Source organism: Hyperolius riggenbachi, chromosome 4 (assembly GCF_040937935.1).
Source record: "Hyperolius riggenbachi isolate aHypRig1 chromosome 4, aHypRig1.pri, whole genome shotgun sequence".
NCBI lineage: Eukaryota > Metazoa > Chordata > Amphibia > Anura > Hyperoliidae > Hyperolius > Hyperolius riggenbachi.
This window is the reverse complement of record NC_090649.1, coordinates 473,598,046-473,619,369: the sequence shown is the minus strand read 5'-3', so window position 1 is coordinate 473,619,369 and position 21,324 is coordinate 473,598,046. Positions and strand designations below refer to the sequence as shown.

Here is a 21,324-nt window from a genome sequence, read left to right as displayed (position 1 = left end):
GTAAGAAAAACAAAGTTCTGATGCTGTGAAACTATTAAAGAAACACCAAGACTTTTCAGTTCTGCTGAGTAGATTTTTAGTCCGGAGGTTCACTTTAAATTGTTAGCTGTAAAGGGTAGAGCTCTCTCTTAAGGTGGCCACACACCATACCATTTTTTAAATATCTGTTCAATTTAAGAATTGCAATACATTTTTCTGACTGATTGTAACATTTCAAAAATATGACCAATGTACCACACACATGTTCAATTTTTTCCTCAATAATGATAAAAATGATTGGAAACTCTGAGAAAATTGCTAGGGTGTGTATATTAATAAATTAACAATCCAACACACACCATACAATCTTTAGTAGGGATTGAAGAGAAATATCTGGCATTCCGGATCAATTTAAATCGAAAAAAACGGGAAATCCGATCGGATTTTTCAGTCGAATGAAAAAAAAAGCTTTCGATTTTTTTCGAGAGATACGATCGTTTTTATCGAATTACTGTAAAATCGGATCATTTTATTGTATCGTGTGTGGCCACCTTTATGGTGCTCATACACGGTACAATAAAAATATTTGATTTTCCTGTTTATTCAACCAAATAAAAAAAGAATCTTTTCTTGCAATAAAAAACCGAATGATTATCCTGTTTAATAAACAGAATAATCGAACAAATATATCTAATTGAAAAAAACGAAAACATTGTACCATGTATGGGCACCATTCGGGTGCATACGCACATCCCATTTTGATTGGCCAATCACTGTCCAATGCTACCACTTCCATGTAGTATGAGGGGCAACAGACTGAATACTATGAACAGACTGGGTAGCTAAGCTTTCATACTACATGGATGTGGTAAAATTGGACACTGATTGGCCAATCAAAATTGGATGTGTACCAGGCATTAGTGTCATGTCCTGTTGTACATTGCTACAGAAGATGGATAAATCATTAATAATAATAATATTGTGGAAATGGAACAGGACACGAGAGCAGCAAGGCAAAACCACTGACCGCTCAGCCACCAGTCTGCCCTGTTGGCTTAAATATATCTGATTAAAGAAAACCTAAACTGAAAATGTAAAAGTAAAAATAAGCATGCCCAGGTCATACTTACCTCCCGTGTAGTTTACTCCTCAATCTCTTTCTCCTCTTCCGCGTCTTGTTTGTCCACTGTGATCAAGGGAATTCTCAGTCCTCTATTTTGAAAATGGCCATTACCCCATAACAGCTTCCCGGTCAGCACACTGTTAAACTGTAACATCACCCACTTGAGCCATAGGGAAACATGGACATTACCTAGCACATCAGTTGTCCTCTCATCTATAACTGACAGCATCTGATATATAACTGACAGCAACTGATATGCAACTGATATATTTCAGTTCTGACAAAATGTTGTCAGAACTGGAAGGGATCATTGTCGGAAGAAAATGGTGAGCTTCTGAGAGGAACTGATGGCGAGGTAAGTATGTAATGTTCATTTGAAGTTACCTTATGTGTTTATTTTAAATAATTTTACTCAGTACAGGTTCTCTTTAACCTCATCCGTCAGTTTGGAGATCGTCGGATTCACTTCCATCCATTGTAGCGAAATCTTATTCCTTGCCTGTTCATCTCATGAAATTGTGTCTTTGTATCCATCAGGCAGAAGATGAGACCTCCAGCAAAGCCCCCTCTTTCTATTGGCTGCAGGACTGCGTGGTGTCACTGTCGCCCATCAATGACCTCATGGTGATCGCCCACGAGCAGAAAGCCGTGTTCTTAGCACGTAAGGAAACCATTTTATTCAAATTTTCAAATTTGGTTCACATTTTTGCACCAAAATGCATGCTTGCGATATGCATTAAATATGGCCCTATGATATGCATTGAAATGCCATATTAAGCACCCCCCTAGTTCCCTGGTTGTCTAATGGTGTCCTCCCATCTCCAAACAGCTTCCCTGGTGGTCCAGTGTTGCCTTCCTTTCCCCAAACTGCTACCCTGGTGGTTTACTGATGCCACCCCTCCACCCATTCCCCAAACAGCTTCCCTGGTAGTCTACTGGTGTCCCCCCCCCCCCCCCCCCATTCACCAAACAGATTCCCTGGTGGTCTAGTGGTGCCCCCCCCCCCCCCCCCCCCCCTTCCTTGTCTAGTATGAGGATATATACAGTGGGATGCGAACGTTTGGGCAGCCTTGTTAATCATCATGATTTTCCTGTATAAATCGTTGGTTGTTATGATAAAAAATGGCAGTTAAATATATCATATAGGAGACACACACAGTGATGTTTGAGAAGGGAAATGAAAATTATAGGATTTACAGAAAGTGCCCAGTAATTGTTTAATTAAATAAAGGTGCATACATTTGGGCACTGTTGTCATTATATTGATTCCAAAACCTTTAGAACGAATTATTGGAACTCAAATTGGCTTGGTAAGCTCAGTGACCCCTGACCTACATACACAGGTGAATTCAATTATGAGAAAGTGAATTTAAGGGGGTCAATTGTAAGTTTCCCTCCTCTTTTAATTTTCTCTGAAGAGTAGCAACATGGGGGGTCTCAAAACAACTCTCAAATGACCTGAAGACAAAGATTGTTTACCATCATGGTTAAGTGGAAGGATACAGAAAGCTGTCTCAGAGATTTCAGCTGTTTCCACAATGAGGAACATATTGAGGAAATGGAAGACCACAGCCTTAGTTCAAGTTAAGGCTCACAGTGGCAGACCAAGAAAAATCTCGGATAGACAGAAGCGACAAATAGTAAGAACAGTCAGTCAACCCACAGACCAGCACCAAAGACCTGCAACATCATCTTGCTGCAGATGGAGTCACTGTGCATTGTTCAACCATTCGGCGCACTTTACACAAGGAGAAGCTGTATGCGAGAGTGATGCAGAGGAAGCCTTTTCTCCACCCACAGCACAAACAGAGCAGCTTGAGGTATGCTAAAGGTGCGTACACACGCACGACAGCAGCCGCCCGGCGGATCGTTCAGGAACGGCCTTATCAGTCCGCCGACAGTGTGTACACATGCACTACAGTCTGCTGAAAACCCGCCCAGCGGGAGGTGCTGACGGACCCGTCGCTGGCTGCTGTCGTGCGTGTGTACGCACCTTAAAGCACATTTGGACAAGCCAGCTTCATTTTGGAATAAGGTGCTGTGGACTGATGAAACTAAAATTGAGTTATTTGGGCATAACAAGGGGCATTATGCATGAAGGAAAAAGAACACAGCATTCCAAGAAAAACAACTGCTACCTACAGTAAAATATGGTGGTGGTTCCATCATGCTGTGGGGCTGTGTGGCCAGTGCAGGGAATGGGAATCTTGTCAAAGTTGAGGGAAGCATGGATTCCACTCAGTATCAGCAGATTCTGAAGACCAATGTCCAGGAATCTGTGACAAAGCTGAAGCTGCGGCGGGGCTTGGTCTTTCAACAAGACAACAACCCTAAACACTGCTCAAAATCCACTAAGGCATTCATGCAGAGGAACATGTACAACGTTCTGGAATGGCCATCACAGTCCCCAGGCTTGAATATAATTGAAAATCTGTGGTGTGAGTTAAAGAGAGCTGTCTATGCTTGGAAGCCATCAAACCTGAATGAACTAGAGATGATTTGTAAAGAGGAATGGTCCAAAATTCCCTTAAAGTGAATGTTTACCGTTTTTAAAAACAAAAAGTCAGATACTCACCTAAGGAGAGGGAAGCCTCGGTCCTAATGAGCCTTCCCTCTCCTCTCCCGGTGCCCGGTCCCGCGCAGGATCCCCCGTGGCAGTATTCGACCAGTTCGGTCAAATACTGCCACTTCCGCATGCCGAAGGGAGCTTTCGGAAGGCTTCGGGAGCACTCGGGCTCCCGAGGACGCGGCCGCTCCATACTACGCATGCGCGAGCGCCCTCTATGACGCGCTTGCGCATACGTAGTATGGAGCGGCCCATCTTCGGAAGCCCGAGTGCTCCCGAAGACCTCCGAAGTCCCTGCGGCGGCGGACGCGAACGGGGGAGCCAGCGCAGCACCGGGAGAGGAGAGGGAAGGCTCATTAGGACCGAGCCTTCCCTCTCCTTAGGTGAGTATCTGACTTTTTGTTTTTAGAAACGGTACCCATTGGCTTTAAGCAGAATCCCGACTCTCATTGGAACCTACAGGAAGCGTTTAGAGGCTGTAATTTCTGCAAAAGGAGGATCTACTAAATATTGATTTCATTTATTTTTTTGGGTGCCTACATTTATGCACCTGCCTAATTTTCTTTGAACAATTATTGCACACTTTCTGTAAATCCAATAAACTTAATTTTACTTCTCAAATATCACTGTGTGTGTCTCCTATATGATATATTTAACTGACATTTTTTTATCGTAACAACCAACGGTTTATACAGGAAAATCATGACGATTAACAAGGTTGCCCAATTTTTCACATCCCACTGTATATAAAAAAAATCAGGAAGAAACAATTTTGAATTGTAGAAACACTTTTTTTTTGTTCTTTTATTATGCAATGAAGGTACAAAGCTTAATCCTCGTCAAAGGTAATATGTAAAAACATCTAAAAATGTAAACATTAAAAAGAGCAAATGGCCGTATAACAAATGGACTGTATTATCTTCTGGCGACCCAGATTGTTTTGGGTATTTTAACCTTTCTTCAGGCCTCATAAATACACTGTGATCTGGGGGAAAAAAGCCAGAGTGAACATAATTCCAACTAACCGGCAACACAAACCATCTGAAATAAACTGATCCAGGAAGGAGACCACCACTAATGACATCTACTCCACATTGCTCTCCATGTGGCAGGGTGGTGCCCCCTACCTTCCCGAAACAGATTCCCTGGTGGTCTAGCGATAACCTCCATTTCCCAAACCGCTTCCCTGGTGGTCTAGTGATACATTCCTTTCCCCAAACTACTACCCTGGTGGTCTACTGGCGCCACCCCCCCCTTCCCCATTCCCCAAACAACTTCCCTGGTGGTCTAGTGATGCCTTCCTTTCCCCAAACTGCTACCCTGGTGGTTTACTGGCGCCACACCTCCCCATTCTCCAAACAGCTTCCCTGATGGTCTAGTGGTGCGCCCACCTTCCACAAACAGCTTCCCTGGTGGTCTAGTGGTGCGCCCACCTTCCACAAACTGCTTCCCTGGTGGTCTAGTGGTGTGCCCACCTTCCACAAACTGCTTCCCTGGTGGTCTAGTGGTGCGCCCACCTTCCACAAACAGCTTCCCTGGTGGTCTAGTGGTGCGCCCACCTTCCAAAAACAGCTTCCCTGGTGGTCTAGTGGTGCGCCCACCTTCCACAAACAGCTTCCCTGGTGGTCTAGTTGTGTGCCCACCTTCCACAAACAGCTTCCCTGGTGGTCTAGTGGTGCGCCCACCTTCCACAAACAGCTTCCCTGGTGGTCTAGTGGTGTGCCCACCTTCCACAAACAGCTTCCCTGGTGGTCTAGTGGTGCGCCCACCTTCCACAAACAGCTTTCCTGGTGGTCTAGTGGTGCGCCCACCTTCCACAAACAGCTTCCCTGGTGGTCTAGTGGTGCACCTACCTTCCACAAACCGCTTCCCTGGTGGTCTAGTGGTGCACCTACCTTCCACAAACAGCTTCCCTGGTGGTCTAGTGGTGCGCCCACCTTCCACAAACTGCTTCCCTGGTGGTCTAGTGGTGCGCCTGCCTTCCACAAACCGCTTCCTTGGTGGTCCTGTGGTGCGCCCACCTTCCACAAACCGCTTCCCTGGTGGTCTAGTGGTGCGCCCACCTTCCACAAACAGCTTCCCTGGTGGTCTAGTGGTGCGCCCTCCTTCCACAAACAGCTTCCCTGGTGGTCTAGTGGTGCGCCCGCCTTCCACAAACAGCTTCCCTGGTGGTCTAGTGGTGCGCCTACCTTCCCCAAACAGCTTCCCTGGTGGTCTAGTGGTGCGCCCACCTTCCACAAAGTGCTTCCCTGGTGGTCTAGTGGTGCGCCCACCTTCCACAAACAGCTTCCCTGGTGGTCTAGTGGTGTGCCTACCTTCCCCAAACAGCTTCCCTGGTGATCTAGTGGTGCGCCCACCTTCCACAAACAGCTTCCCTGGTGGTCTAGTGGTGCGCCCACCTTCCACAAACCGCTTCCCTGCTGGTCTAGTGGTGTGCCCACCTTCCACAAACAGCTTCCCTGGTGGTCTAGTGGTGCGCCCACCTTCCACAAACAGCTTCCCTGGTGGTCTAGTGGCCAATTGCACTTCCTCAGTGTGTTCAGCATCCTGTGCATGGTCCACTTCTCTATTGGATTGATACTGGTGGTCTAGTGGTGCACCTACCTTCCACAAACAGCTTCCCTGGTGGTCTAGTGGTGCGCCCACCTTCCACAAACCGCTTCCCTGGTTGTCTAGTGGTGTCCCACCTTCCCAATAGGGTTTCCTTGGTGGTCTAGTGATGCCCCATATTCCCCAAACCGCTTCCCTGGTGGTGCTGCCCTCCTGTGTCCTATTTGCAGAGCACAGACACAGAGGTGGGTCTTTAGAGTCTCACCTGGTCCAATGTGTTTATCCTTCATCTCTAGCCGGTTGCTCTCTTCCCGCTCAAACTCCACAGGAATGTAATCGTGCAGCATGCAGAAGAACAAGGAAGTATAGAGTGGTTGGCTGGTGGTGAGGATGGATGAGTTTCAGAGCAGGTAAGACTGTAAGATGAAGAATGATCATTTTCTTCCACAATCACTCATTTGTTATCATGTGTGTTTTGATTGGCTCTGCAGCGAAGTGGAAAGCAGATGGAAAGGGAAGAGAGGAGATGCAGTATGAAGTGGTCTGGAGCGGCTCTCTGAATGCTGAAGACAGGTAGGTTCCCCCTCCTCCTGTAACATGGCCTCAATTCTGGTTGGTTTATCAAACAAATTACCTCATGTGAGGTAATTTACCTCATGAGGTAATGACCTTTAGCAATTCTGGTAGGTTTTAGTCATGTTTTACCTCGTGAGGTAATTTTATGAGGAAATTTACTGAAAATGGCTATTCTCATAGAAATTAGGGGGCATGTTAACACAATTTACCGATCAGTTTAAGACCTGCCTGTTCCTGGAGGTAAGGTCAATTTGTATGCATTTTGCAGTTTTTAATGGAGTTCCTATTGCTGTTTTAGTGTCGTTCCTGTTCAGGCTGTGTAATAGAAAAGAATAGTAGAAATAAAACTCCAAATATTTACTCGATTTTTTTTTTTTTTTATATAAGGGATGCCTATAAATATACTTTTCATAGGTTGCTACATAATTAAATACACCTCCCCCCCCCCCCCCCCCCTCAAAAAAACATCTTCTAAAGACTATCCTAACTTATGGAAGACAATTAAAGACCATTACTATTTATTTACTGCATGCTTACCACTGAAATACCTCATGTTTTACCTCACTTTATGCATTTACCTCATGTTTTGAAATGGGAGAAAAATCTTTCAGAATTGCTAAAAAAAGAGGAAAATACCTCATGAGGTATTTTACCTACAAAAAAATATTTACCTCACACACCTACCAGAATTGAGGCCAGTGTATATAGCTGCTTTACTGTGCAGCGTATAGGGTAATGTTCTCCGAGTACTGCTTTCTGATATGAGCTCTATGTGAATCCCACCCATACATAAAGGAAGCATGCAGTTACAGCTGGTCTGATCAGCTCCAGTGGATAACAGGAGTAGTGATCGGGCCAATTGAAAATGATCGATGCAACCCATCGATTGGACAGGAAATTGTGTGGTGTGTACCAGCCTTTAGGCCTTGTTCACACTATATGCGCTGCCGTGCACCTTTCAGCAGTGCGTATGATGTGCGACACGCAAGAACATCATAAGTGCATAGACCGCACTTCTTAAATTCAGACTATATGCGCTGTGCAGCAGTGCAAGGTGCTATCACACTGCGGCACACATTTGCAGCAAAGCGCGGTACTGATCCCATTCACTGTAATGAATGGTATCAGCAACGCAACGTAAATGGCGTGCGATCGCTTGCATTCTGATCGCACGGCCATCTGTGTTGCCTAAAGTGAACGAGGCCTTAGTATGGTCAGACTTGAAGTAAACCTGTATTTTAAAAAAAAAAATAAAAAAAAAAAATCATTTTTAAATTTCATTTTCTCCTGGCCCTCAGGATTGATGTGAGCCAATCACAGCAATCTCAATAGAAAATGGGTAAAGAGCCGGACCGAAAAGGGTTAATGGGTAATTTGTCTGCCATCATTGGTTTTGGCCCGTGAGAATTAAAACTTTTTTTTGTAATAGAGATGTCTGTTTTTCTTCTAACAGGGCATGCAGGGTTCTCATTTCAGAGTTTATAGTGACTGTGGTTCTGCTTTCAGATATGAATTGCTAACACTGATTGTTCTTTGTATTTGTATTCCACCGCTAGCCGCAGTCTAATGTTCTGTATTTTGCTTTGCAGTGAGTTCATCAGCAGCGCATTGTGCATCCCACTAGCAAGCCAAAAACGGTAACTGTGCGACTTCCTCTGTGTACAAAATTCCTGTAAATTACCTGTAGGGTGTATCTCGCAGCACAGGCTGGTAGGGCAGGGGGCCATTGGAAGTTATAGCATTTTAGTGGTAAGAAAGTAGTAATAGTCTTGCCATTAAGAGGCCCTGTAGTGACATACAGTAGAATGCAGTAAATTACTCAGGATGCCCACTTATGGTAATTTTACTGGATTCAGCTCCAGAAATACATCTTTATATGTATATATTGCTGTAAATTGGTATGTAGCCCCACCCACCCACTGAGGTTTAGTCTAGCCTGTTTATTACTGTATGTAGATTTCTCCTCACCAGAGGGGAGATCAGAGATCGTTACTACTGGCTTTGAAACTCTCAGCAAACATACATTCTGCAGAGACCTGAATGGACTAAAGATGTTGTTACCTGTGATACATTTCAAAAAGTAAATCAGGGAGAGAAAAGATTTTACAGTCGGCAAACACAGACTAAATTTATAAATGAATATTGTTACAATAAAAGTAAGCAATTTTATTCAATACATTATTTTGACTGTAGTTCCCTTTTAAGAGTTTGTGTGCCTTCCCAAGTGCTACTGAGTGACGGATGAACTAGCAGTGATGGGTAAAGGTGCATACACAGGAACTACAAAAGGAAACAACTGGTCTGCCGGACCCTCCCGCTGGGTGGTCTTTAGCCGACAGTATGTGCGTGTGTACGCGCTGTCGGCGGACTGATAAGATCCGCTCAGCAGATCGTTCAGGGCCCTTTTCCACTAGCGGCGTTTGCGATGCTGAATCGCAAAAACGCAAACCGCTAGCGATTTTACAATCGCTACGGTTTGCTTTTTAACATGGGAATCGCGGTAGGTCATTTCCACTACCGCGATTCGTTTTTGCGGGGAACGCGAACGCGCGGCGGAGCGATAATTGCCGCGATTTTGCTATGCAGTGCATAGCATAGCAAAATCGCGGCCGCAAACGTCGGGGGAATCGCCGGTTTTGCGATTCAGCAATCGCTAGCGTTCAGCGTGAACGCTAGCGATTGCAGGTGGAAAAGGGCCCTCAGAAACCGCCTTATCAGTCCACCGACAGCGCGTACACACGCCGGACTGTCGGCTAAAGACCGCCCAGCGGGAGGGTCCGGCAGACCACTTGTTTCCTTTTGTAGTGCGTGTAAGCACCTTTAGAGGATGTTTTTTCAAACTACAGCTGTAGAGCCCCCATCAGGGGAGCGGAGGGGAGGGGATGGGTGGGGTCAGGGGATGGCTCTTTGCAGAGGAGGCTGCTCCATACTCCGTGCACTCATCTTGGTCATGTGACTTAATTTTCCAAAGTTATTTTTTTTCTGAAATGGCTGCATCAGTTAGTGCAAGTAATGTCCTCATCCCCTACTTATCTTTACTGACAATGAAACATAAGGGAGAGTGAACTATTGCTTTAAGAACTCAGACCTTTTTTAATATTTGTTTGCCACGCCCAGGAAGTGACCCGTGTCTTTGTGTTCCAGGAGCTCCACAGGGAGGCCGGATTGGACGTGCATAGTGATCGGCTTTACATCTGGCTATGTGCGCTTTTATACCGAGGTTTGTTCTGCAGTAATTTCTTCTTTTGCATACTGCAGTAATTGCGCATACAGTGTATGTCCACCCAGTGCACAGACTTCATGTTCTCTTTAACCACTTCAGGATCACAGTTTTTTTCGCCTTCAGGACTAGTGCAATTTCATTTGCCAATAACTTTATTGCTACTTATCACACTGACATGATCTATATATTATTTTTTGCAGGACAAACTAGACTTTCTCTGGGCAGTACTTTTTGCTAACAATTATTTTATTTATATGTATTTTGCAAGGAAGAAGTAAAAAAAAAATCACCATTCTCAGCTTTCAGCCAATGGCTATCATTCATAAAGCATTTCCGCATGCGGAAATGCTAAAAACAGCTGACTTTACCGACCACTCGGCAAAGTCAGCATTCATAAAGGCTCTTTCCGCATGAAAAAATGACACTAACGAGCAGAGTGATAAATCACCGCCTTGTGCGGTGATTATCGGAACAAATGTAGCAAAATGTTCATTCATGAAGAACACCGCAAGCGGTGTCAGGTCGGGAAGTCCCGCTCCCTCTGATGTGGCGATACCAATGCAAGTGAATGGAGACACACAGACCTCCCAGGCAGCTGCAGCAGAGCGGAACACGGAGAAATGTATCAACTCTGCAGCTTCCGTGTCTCCACCTGCCTACCGCCTGCCTATCGCCAGCCTAGTTCGGGGAATCTCCGCAGTGCTACCGCACATGGATACTTTTCTGTGAATGCCCACCCAGAAGTCTAAAATACCGCCAGCGGTGTTTTCCCGCACTGATTCCCCTTACCGACAGCCTCTTTATGAATGATAGCCATTGTAGTTTAAAAATATAATGTGCTATTGATGATGAAACAGACACATTTTATTTGCCCATTTGTCCCGGTTATTACAACGTTTAAATTGTGTCCCTAGTACGTCTGGCAAAAATATTTTATTTGAAAATAAAGGTTTCTATTTTTCCGTTTAGTGTTTTTTTATATTATAATAATTATTCCAAGACATTAATTACAAAATCCACAGTAATGACATACATATTAACTAATTCCCTAAGGTAACTCTCTCTCTCTCTCTCTCTCTCTCTCTCTCTATCTATCTATCTATCTATCTATCTATATATATATATATATATATATATATATATATATATATATATATATATATATGAGTTACCTTAGGGAATTAGTTAATATGTATGTCATTACTGTGGATTTGAAGTGAGAGGGATATGGAGGCTGCCATATTTATTTCCTTTTAAACGATACCAGTTGCCTGGCTGTCCTGCTGATCACTTAAAGTGAACCAGAGATGAAGCACCCTCATGTATTTTAATATATATATCAGTTGGAACATTAGAGAAAACACCTACCCTGCTCTCTGATACATCATTCACTGCTCAGCCTGCTTCTAATCAGCCCTGATAAAATCCCTGACTGAGCATTCAGTCTAGCTTTGCTCAGGAATCATTATAGCGGAGTCTGTCTTCTCTGATGTCTTTTAATGCCCAAGCCTGCCCCCTGCTGGCTCTGCTATAATGACTCAGCTATAATGATTCCTGAGCATTCAGGGCTGGTAACAAGCAGGCTGAGCCGTGATGAATGAAACAGAGAGCAGGGTAGGTGTTTTCTCTAATGTTCCCACTGATATATATGGTAAATTCGTGAGGGTGCATCTCTGGTTCACTTTAAGCTGCAGTAGTGTCTGAATCACACACAAGAAACAGGCATGCTGCTAATCCAGTCAGAAACATCTGATTTGCATGCTTGTTCAACGTCTATGGGTAGAAGTTTTAAAACTAATGGGAACCATTAAAAAAAATAAAAATAAACAGATACTACCTAAGGAGAGGGAAGGCTCTGAGTCCTATAGAGTCTTTCTGATCCCCTCGTTCCAGTGCTGGATCCCCCCCCCATTTCAATCCCCCACTGGAGGAGGCTATTTGTTTCCTTTCTTTTTTTTTTTTCTTCTTTTTACAGGTTCCCATTGGCTTTAAAGTAAACCAGAGATCTTGAAAAGTAAAGATTTGATACTTACCCGGGGCTTACTCCAGCCCCATAAACATGTCCCACGCCGTCCTCCCGCAGTGGGAGGTCCACGCATGTGCAGGAGACCCAGACTGGACCCGACTGAGCCAGTTACTGGGACTAATCGCGGCTGATCGGCAGACCGCGGGACGACGGCGAGGGACTCAGAACCTGCAGCCTGTTTATCATCTGACTTTAGTCTGTTGGATGATAATCAGGCATGTGTACGCATTCAAACAACTTGATGAGCAACTGATAACAGGCGGTTTGCCCATCCAACTGTTGGATGTATGTTGGTCTGATATCATGCAGTTGGTGCGCAGTTGGTACGTGTGTACAAGTTTTTTGAAAAACTTGTACTTGTTTTGAATGTGTAGTCAGCCATTCCTCTTGCTTGCGCAGTATGTTAATTGAGTTGGTTGTTTAACCGTCTAGGCGTGTGTACATGCATGTCATGTGGTTCGTCAGGTTGTGTGGTTTGTCATGTTGGTCATGTGGTTGTGTGCATGTTGATCGTGGGTATGAGCCTGAACTGAAAATAAAAAGTCGAAATAACCATACACAGGTCATACTTACCTCCTGTGTAGTCTTCTTCTCAATCTTTCTCCTCTCCTGCGTCCCATCTGTCCGCTGCGATCAATGGTATTCTCCGTCCTCCATTTTAAAAATGGCCATTACCCCATAGCAGCTTCCTTGTCAGCACATTGTTCAACTGTAATATCAGCCACTTGAGCCATAGGTAAAAACATGGACATTACCTTGCACATTCAGTTGTAACTGACAGCTGCTGATATATAACTGATAGCAACTGGTATATTTCAGTTCTGACAAAATATTGTCAGAACTGGAAGGGATCACTGTAAGAAGAAAATGGAGACCTTCTGAGAGGAATTGACGGTGGGGCTAGTATGTAATGGTTAGTATGTAATATTCATTTGCAGCTATGTAATGTGTTTATTTTAAATAATTTTTCTCGCTTCAGGTTCCCTTTTAAGTATCAAATCTTTACTTTTCAAGATCTCTTGTACAACTTTAAGCCTCGTACACATGGACCAACCTGCTGCCTGATTATCGCCTGACTTTCTGCACCTTTCTTCTCCCCAGACCGGAGTGCTGCTTCTCGCCCAGCTGCTAAATGAAGACCCCGTCCTTCAGCTGAAGTGTAGAACCTACCAGATCCCCCGACACCTGGGCATCACAGAGCAGGTAAGCATGGGAGGTCAACGGAGGGCAGTGTGTGAGTCTTAAGGTGGCCACTAATGATACAATTTCCCGAACGATCGTTGACGAACAATACTTCATATGAATGATCAGAAATGATAGTTTGAGACCACTGATGGACAAAAATCACCTAACCAATCCAATTAGGTTAATGAAATTGATTCGATTTTCAGTTCGATTTAATTATTCTGATCAGATTGGTTAGAATATTTTTGTCCATTAGTGGTCCCAAAAGTTCATTTCCGATCGTTCATACGAAGATTTGTTCGTAAACGATTGTTCAGGAAATTGTATCATTAGTGGCCACCTTTAAAGGGAACCAAGCTCTGCTTTTTTTTTTTCCTGGTTTCTAAAACTATAGGAGCTGCCAAATTCCCCCCTCCCCTTCTAGCTGCCCATTATTTTACAGGAGAAGGTGTGAAATTAGCATCTGTGACTTCTGTAGACTCTTTGAAGCAACAACGTCCAATCTAGCCCTCCCTGCTGATGAAGGCTTTTTGTTTGCTCTGTGCTAATGTGCAATAAAATAATTTCATCAGTCTTTATCTGCCTGAAACTTCTGCGGTTGGGCAGGCCACAGAAGTAGGAGGAAGTAGGATAATAAAGGCCTCTGCTAAACATTCAAATGTAAAAAGAAAAGGTAAAATGTCCTTTTTTTTGTATTAACCCCTTTGGCGGTATGAAAAATACTGCCAGGGGGAAGCGCAGCAGTTTTTTTTTTATTTTATTTTTTTTTAAATCATGTAGCGAGCCGAGGGCTCGCTACATGATAGCCGCTGCTCAGCGGCATCCCCCCGCCCTCTTCGATCGCCTTCGGCGATTTCCGATCAGAAAATCCCGTTCAAAGAAAGGGATTTCCTGGAGGGCTTCCCCCGTCGCCATGGCGACGGGGCGGGATGACGTCACTGACATCGGGACGTCATTGGGAGTCCCGGGCCACACCTCGGCGCTGCCTGGCACTGATTGGCCAGGCAGCGCACGGGGTCTGGGGGGGGGGGGCGCGCCACACCGGATAGCGGCGATCGGGCGCGCGGTGGCGGCGATCGGGGTGCTGGCGCAGCTAGCAAAGTGCTAGCTGCGTCCAGCAAAAAAAAAATTATTTAAATCGGCCCAGCAGGGCCTGAGCGGCACCCACCGGCGGCTTACCCCGTGTCTAGCACGGGGTTACCACTAAGGAGGTTAAGGAGCCACATTGTTGGCATGCATATTACATGTGCTATTGAGATGCCCTGTGTGCTAAAAATAGTGCTTGGTTCACTTTGAAGCAACCCGGAAGGAGAGACAGGTCACAAAATAGTGCATGGGATGAAAACCCCTGTAATCAAAAATTAAATTAAAAAAACAAGACAGCATGAGTAGTTTAGAACAGTGTTTCTCAACTTTTTCGAGCCAAGTACCCCCTATCGCAATTCAGTTTGAGCCAAGTACCCCCTACCAAGTGCCGCGTGCACGTGCGTGCGTGCGCGTGCGTGCGCGTGTGCGCGTGTGCGCGTGTGTGTGTGTGTGTGTGTGTGTGTGTGTGTGTGTGTGTGTGTGTGTGTGTGTGTGTGTGTGTGTGTGTGTGTTTGTGTGCGTGCGTGCGTGCGCGTGTGTATACACCCCCCAGGTATTGGTGCCTCCAGTATAGATAGCGAGGTATAGGTGCCCGCTCCAGTATAGGTGCCCTCAGTATAGCTAGGTATAGGTGGCCCCAATATAGCTAGTTATAGGTGCCCCCAGTATAGCCAGGTATAGGTGTCCTCAGTATAGCTAGGCATGGGTGCCCCCAGTATAGCCAGGCATGGGTGCCCCAGTACATCTAGGTATGGGTGCCCCCAGTATTGCTAGGTATGGGTGCCTCCAGTATAGCTAGGTATAGGTGCCCCCAGTATAGCTAGGTATGGGTGCCCCCCAGTATAGGTGCCCTCAGTATAGCTAGGTATAGGTTCCCCCAGGTATAGGTGCCTTCAGTATAGCTAAGTATAGGTGGCCCAAGTATAGCTAGGTATAGGTGCCCTCAGTATAGCTAGGTATGGGTGCCCCCCAGTATAGGTGCCCTCAGTATAGCTAGGTATAAGTGCCCCCCAGAATAGGTGGCCCCAGTATAGCTAGGAATAGGTGCCCTCAGTATAGCAAGGTATAGGTTCCCTCAGTATAGCAAGGTATAGGTGGCCCCAGTATAGCTAGGTATAGGTTCCCCCAGGTATAGGTGCCTTCAGTATAGCTAAGTATAGGTGGCCCAAGTATAGCTAGGTATAGGTGCCCCCAGTTCAGCTAGGTATGGGTGCCCCTAGTATAGCCAGGCTTGGGTGCCTCCCAGTATAGATATGTATAGGTGCCCCCAAGTACAGCTAGGTGTGGGTGCCCCAAGTATAGCCAGGAGGGGGAGGCAGCGCATGAGGGGAGCGATGCCCACACATAGCGGCGGGGAGGGGGGTCCACTCCCTCCCCTGGGCTCCCCCATCAGCGCTTTCCCCCCTCCGACACATTACAGCGGCATGGTGAAAGGAACGCAAACTTCTGCGTTCCACGCTGGAGGTCCGATCTTCTTTGAGCCTGACGCAACTTCCTGATAAACAGGAAGCAGCGTCATCGCTAACAGAGAAGAATCTCCGGCGTGGAACGCGGAAGTAAGTCCACGTTCCTTTTACCATGCCGCCGGTGTTAATGTGTCGGAGGGGGAAAGCGCTGACGGGGCAGCCCAGGTGAGGGAGGGGGGAGCGGACCCCCTCCCCGCCGCTATATGTGGGCATGCTCCCCCGTTTTGCACTGAGTCCCCCTCCTGGCTGCGTACCCCCGGCTGGGGTCTCGCGTACCCCCTGGGGTCCGCGAACCACTTGTTGAAAAACACTGGTTTAGAATATCTCCCCTCTGCCCTGCATGTCTCACTTGCCAGAGCTGTAAGTTTCCTTAGTGTATTGGGTGTGCAGCCTCCATCCCTCCTTGCCATATGACTGTCAGTTCACAGCCCTTAGGCCCTGGGAATTTCTGTGTGCGATGTAGTGATGTCCCATTCTGTATTGTTAAATGGCGTCAGCACTGCAAGTAAGAGCAACGCAAACACCGTGCGCTTCTGTAAGACACATAGCCACCGGTGATACATTACCGCGACAGTGTGCCTAAGCCCTTACCGTGACGAATTGTAAATACCTCAGTTGTAGTGATGCCCAGTGTAGTCACATGACATTCGCTGCTACTGTTGGGCCCCTCTCCACTTATATTACAGGTGTGTTGGCGTTTGTCTGTGGGAGGAGTTTCCTAGCAGTTACACCCTCTCACTTAGGAATCCAGAGGAGGACGTATCCGTATTGCCATTCATGCCTTCTCACATTGGGAGGGCATGACCCTCGGGGTGGCGTGATTCTGGAGGTGGACTAAAATTGAGGTCTTTCTGTTTTATTAAGGCCCCTTTCACACTGTGCATTGGACCTTGCGTTGCATTACTTGGCTGCCGCAAGATGCCACTAAGGCAATGAAAACCTATGATTTCTATCACACTGAATACAATGCACCAAAAGTATCCATTTTAAAGAGAAACCGTAACCACGAATTGAACTTCATCCCAATCAGTAGCTGATACCCCCTTTTACATGAGAAATCTATTCCTTTTCTCAAACAGATCATCAGGGGGCACTGTATGGCTGATATTGTGAAAAAAACCCTCCCACAGTGTGATGTCAGGACCATGGTCCTGACATCACACTGTGGGAGCCTTGTTGCATTGTGGGAAATAACAGCTGTTTACAGCTGTTTCCAACTGCCAAAAAGCAAGCAGCATCTCCTTCCAGTGACATCACCTGCCAGCAGTAAAAATGTCACCATATGATAAATGTCAGAATGTAAATCAGGGAGAGGAAAGATTTTTCAAAGAGCAAACACTGACTAAATCATTTAAACATAATTATTGTAAAAATAAAGGACTTTTTTTTTATTATTTTCACTGGAGATCCTCTTTAATGCTAAGTCTGCAGCGCGTTGAAGGACGACTTCCACATCATGTAAATCAATGTTGACGCTTTTTTCTTTATCCGTTGGTGGTTGCAGTGCGCATGTGCAGATGTCAATTAAAGTCTTGATGCGCATCCTGTTATAAATGGCCCAATGGCTGTTTCTAAACATTTTTGTTGCAGTACCGCTTTCTGTCACAGAAAGTGAGCAGCATAGAGCTCTTTTATAATGTGGTTTGGCGCCCAAATTCGACATTAATGCAATGCAAGTCCCTACGAGGGCCATTTTTTAGCAGTGTGATAAGACCATCGCACAGCATTTACATCGAAAACGCACAGTGTGGAACCAGCCTTACAAGTTATGGAGCGATAGGGGGTGAAAATAAAACAGGAGTCTAAGTAAGCTCTCTATTTCCTGTAAAGTGTGGATATCCTCTGTCATTTAACTTTGTGTTTTTATCGATCTATCCAATTTGTGTGCCAAGCATGAAGAAATGAGCATCCTGTACCCGTCCGCCGTTGTGACAATCGATGGCTTCAGCCTTTTCCAGTCCCTCAGGGCATGCCGGAATCAGGTGGCAAGAGGTGAGCGCCCAGGATATCCTCCCCCCGTCCAATCGCACCAGATTAATGTTCCCGTCTCGGAAGTGTGTTCCAGTAATGTGTTCATTAGTCACAGATGATTTTCTTTCCCAAGTTGTGGGCCCGTTGCCATGGAATCTGTTTGTCTCTGCGTGGGTGGACGTTACTCTGCATATTTAATTACCCAGACGTATATTTCCCTCATTAACCTGCCGATCCATCTGCAGCACTTCTCTGGGATGATCAGGAGGTTGGCTAAATGTGGCTACTGCAAAACAATATTTACAACAAAAAAAAAGATAAATACAAGTCGACGGAAAGGCCACGGTTGTCATGCCATTGTGTTCCTGCCGCTACCTCATTATTCTCTTCATAGTTTAGTACATTTTTCTTTCCTGATTAACCCTTTCCTGCTGCTGTACAGTACGTAAAATACATTTTTTTTTATTATTTAAAGGGAACCTGAAGGGAAAGGGAATCAGTACTTGTTCACTGGTAATGTTATTGATCTCTTTGGCTACAGTAGTGTCTGAACCGCACATTATTATTATTATTATTATTATTATTATTATTATTTAGTATTTACTGTAGCTTTTCGACTATAAGACTCACTTTTTCTCCCCCAAAAGTGGTGAAAAAAAGTCACTGCATCTTATAGTCCCAAATGCAGGGAGTTCCTCACTTGTGAATGCCGGCCAATAGGAACCTCCAACCCGCCGCAATGTCAGGGAATCTCTGTACTGTGCCCATGCAGAGGTGGACAAACGGAGTACACTGGGGGACACGAAGGGGCATAGAGGAGGACACAGGTATACACAAGAAGTACAAGGGGGAATGAGGTACAAAGGTGGCATAATCCACAAGATGCCCCTTCACCATGGATGCACCAGGTTTAGTATATATTCTTCCCCTGGTTTTTGTCCTCGAAACCCAGGTGTGTCTTATTGTCAGGAGAGTCTGAAAAATACGGTATAATAGCGAAGACATCTTCCACAATACTGTACAGAATATATATACAGTGGGATGCAAAAGTTTGGGCAACCTTGTTAATCGTCATGATTTTCCTGTATAAATTGTTGGTTGTTACAATAAAAAATGTCAGTTAAATATATCCTATAGGAGACACACAGTGATATTTGAGAAGTTAAATGAAGTTTATTGGATTTACAGAAAGTGCGCAATAATTGTTTATACAAAATTAAGCAGGTGCATAAATTTGAGCACTGTTGTCATTTTATTGATTCCAAAACCTTTAGAACTAATTATTAGAACTCAAATGGCTTGGTAAGCTCAGTGACCCCTGACCTACATACACAGCTGAATCCAATTATTAGAAAGTGTATTTAAGGGGGTCAATTGTAAGTTTCCCTCCTCTTTTAGTTTTCTGTGAAGAGTAGCAACATGGGGGTCTCAAAACAACTCTCCAATGACCTGAAGACAAAGCTTGTTCACCATCATGGTTTAGAGGAAGGATACAGAAAGCTGTCTCAGAGATTTCAGCGGTCTGTTTCCACAGTTAGGAACATATTAAGGAAATGGAAGACCACAGGCTCAGTTCAAGTTAAGGCTCAAAGCGGCAGACCAAGAAAAATATCGGATAAACAAAAGCGACGAATGGTGAGAACAGTCAGAGCCAACCCACAGACCAGCACCAAAGACCTACAACATCATCTTGCTGCAGATGGAGTCACTGTGCATCGTTCAACCATTCGGCATGCTTTACACAAGGAGATGCTGTATACGAGAGATGCAGAGGAAGCCTTTTCTCTGCCCACAGCACAAACAGAGCCGCTTGAGGTATGCTAAAGCACATTTGGACAAGCCAGCTTCATTTTGGAATAAGGTGCCGTGGACTGATGAAACTAAAATTGAGTTTTTGGGCATAACAATGGGCGTTATGCATGAAGCAAAAACAATACAGCATTCCAAGAAAAACACCTGCTACCTACAGTAAAATATGGTGGAGGTTCCATCATGCTGTGGGGCTGTGTGGCCAGTGCAGGGACTGGGGATCTTGTCAAAGTTGAGGGACGCATGGATTCCACTCAGTATCAGCAGATTCTGGAGACCAATGTCCAGGAATCAGTGACAGAGCTGAAGCTGCACCGGGACTGGATCTTTCGACAAGAAAATGAGCCTAAACACTGCTCTAAATACACTAAGGCATTAATGCAGAGGAACAAGTACAATGTTCTGGAATGGCCAACTCAGTCCCCAGACCTGAATATAATTGAAAATCTGTTGTGTGAGTTAGAGAGCTGTTCATGCTCGGAAGCCATCAAACCTGAATGAACTAGAGATGTTTTGTAAAGAGGAATGGTCCAAAATGCCTTCAACCTGAATCCAGACTCTTATTGGAACCTACAGGAAGTGTTTAGAGGCTGTAATTTCTGCAAAAGAAAGGAGGATCTACTAAATATTGATTTCATTTCTTTTTTGTGGTGCTCAAATTTATGCACCTGCCTAATTTTATTTAAACAATTATTGCACACTTTCTGTAAATCCAATAAACTTCATTTCACTTCTCAAATATCAGTGTGTGTGTCTCCTATATGATATATTTATCTGACATTTTTTATTGTAACAACCAACAATTTATACAGGAAAATCATGACGATGAACAAGGTTGCCCAAACTTTCGCATCCCACTGTGTTGTCTGATCACTAACTGTCCCTCAGAGGGGCTCACAATCCAATGCCTACCATAGTTATATGTCTATGTATGTATCGTGTAGTTCATGTATTGTAGTCTAAGGCCAATTTAAGGGGAAGCCAATTAACTTATCTGTATGTTTTTGGGATGTGGGAGGAAACCAGAGTACCCGGAGGAAAGAGAGGTACAGCGCACAGATATGTCATAGGGTTTCGACTTATGGACAGATTTAGGTTAAGAACCAACCTACAGTCTGGTTTGTTAAATAGAGGCTACCTGTATTTCAGTACAGTTCCTCTTTAAATGATTTTAGTAAGTTCCATGGGTGCTTCATAAGGACTTTTGTGAAGATATCAATAACTAAGTTTTTGCTCATTATGCTTTTGTTGTTACTTTATTTATAATGACTTCATTTTTTTTCTCCAACCACCAGCGGCTGCCTCTGGCAATGAAAATGTCCAGCCCCCTCCGCTGGCCTATAAGAAGTGGGGTCTGCAGGATGTTGACTCTATTGTTGATCATGCCAGTGTGGGTAAGTTCCTGCCATCTTGCCAGTTTACGTTGGGATTTGTATCTGCCGCCACTTAAAACCATTTCAGCCGTGCGGACGTGAAGTTCACGTCCGCAGCGGCAGGTGCTAGAGGTGCTGGATAGTGTAATGGTTAAGGGCTCTGCCTCTGACACAGGAGACCTGGGTTCTAATCTCGGCTCTGCCTGTTTAGTAAGCCAGCACCTATTCATTAAGGAGTTCTTTGGGCGAGACTCCCTAACACTGCTGCTGCCTACTGAGTGCGCTCTAGTGGCTGCCTCACAAGCGCTTTGAGTCCGCGCTATACAAAAAAAAAGGAATTCTTATTATTATATCTCGTTTGGCTGCTTAGTGCAGGGCAGCGGGGAGCAGT

At 45.0% G+C, this 21,324-nt stretch overlaps 1 protein-coding gene across 2 annotated transcripts in view; it reads left to right on the top strand.

Annotated features, from left to right (window-relative positions):
• The window catches only part of RAB3GAP2 (RAB3 GTPase activating non-catalytic protein subunit 2), a 121,981-nt gene that overhangs the window by 29,172 nt on the left and 71,485 nt on the right, over positions 1 to 21,324 (top strand). For both annotated transcript variants that reach the window (XM_068232920.1, XM_068232919.1), the window contains exons 3-9: positions 1,640 to 1,763; positions 6,710 to 6,791; positions 8,384 to 8,431; positions 9,939 to 10,014; positions 13,145 to 13,246; positions 17,673 to 17,772; positions 20,856 to 20,954. In XM_068232920.1, coding sequence (XP_068089021.1) covers positions 1,640 to 1,763; positions 6,710 to 6,791; positions 8,384 to 8,431; positions 9,939 to 10,014; positions 13,145 to 13,246; positions 17,673 to 17,772; positions 20,856 to 20,954 — 631 coding nt within the window. The remainder of the gene's footprint in view (positions 1 to 1,639; positions 1,764 to 6,709; positions 6,792 to 8,383; positions 8,432 to 9,938; positions 10,015 to 13,144; positions 13,247 to 17,672; positions 17,773 to 20,855; positions 20,955 to 21,324) is intronic.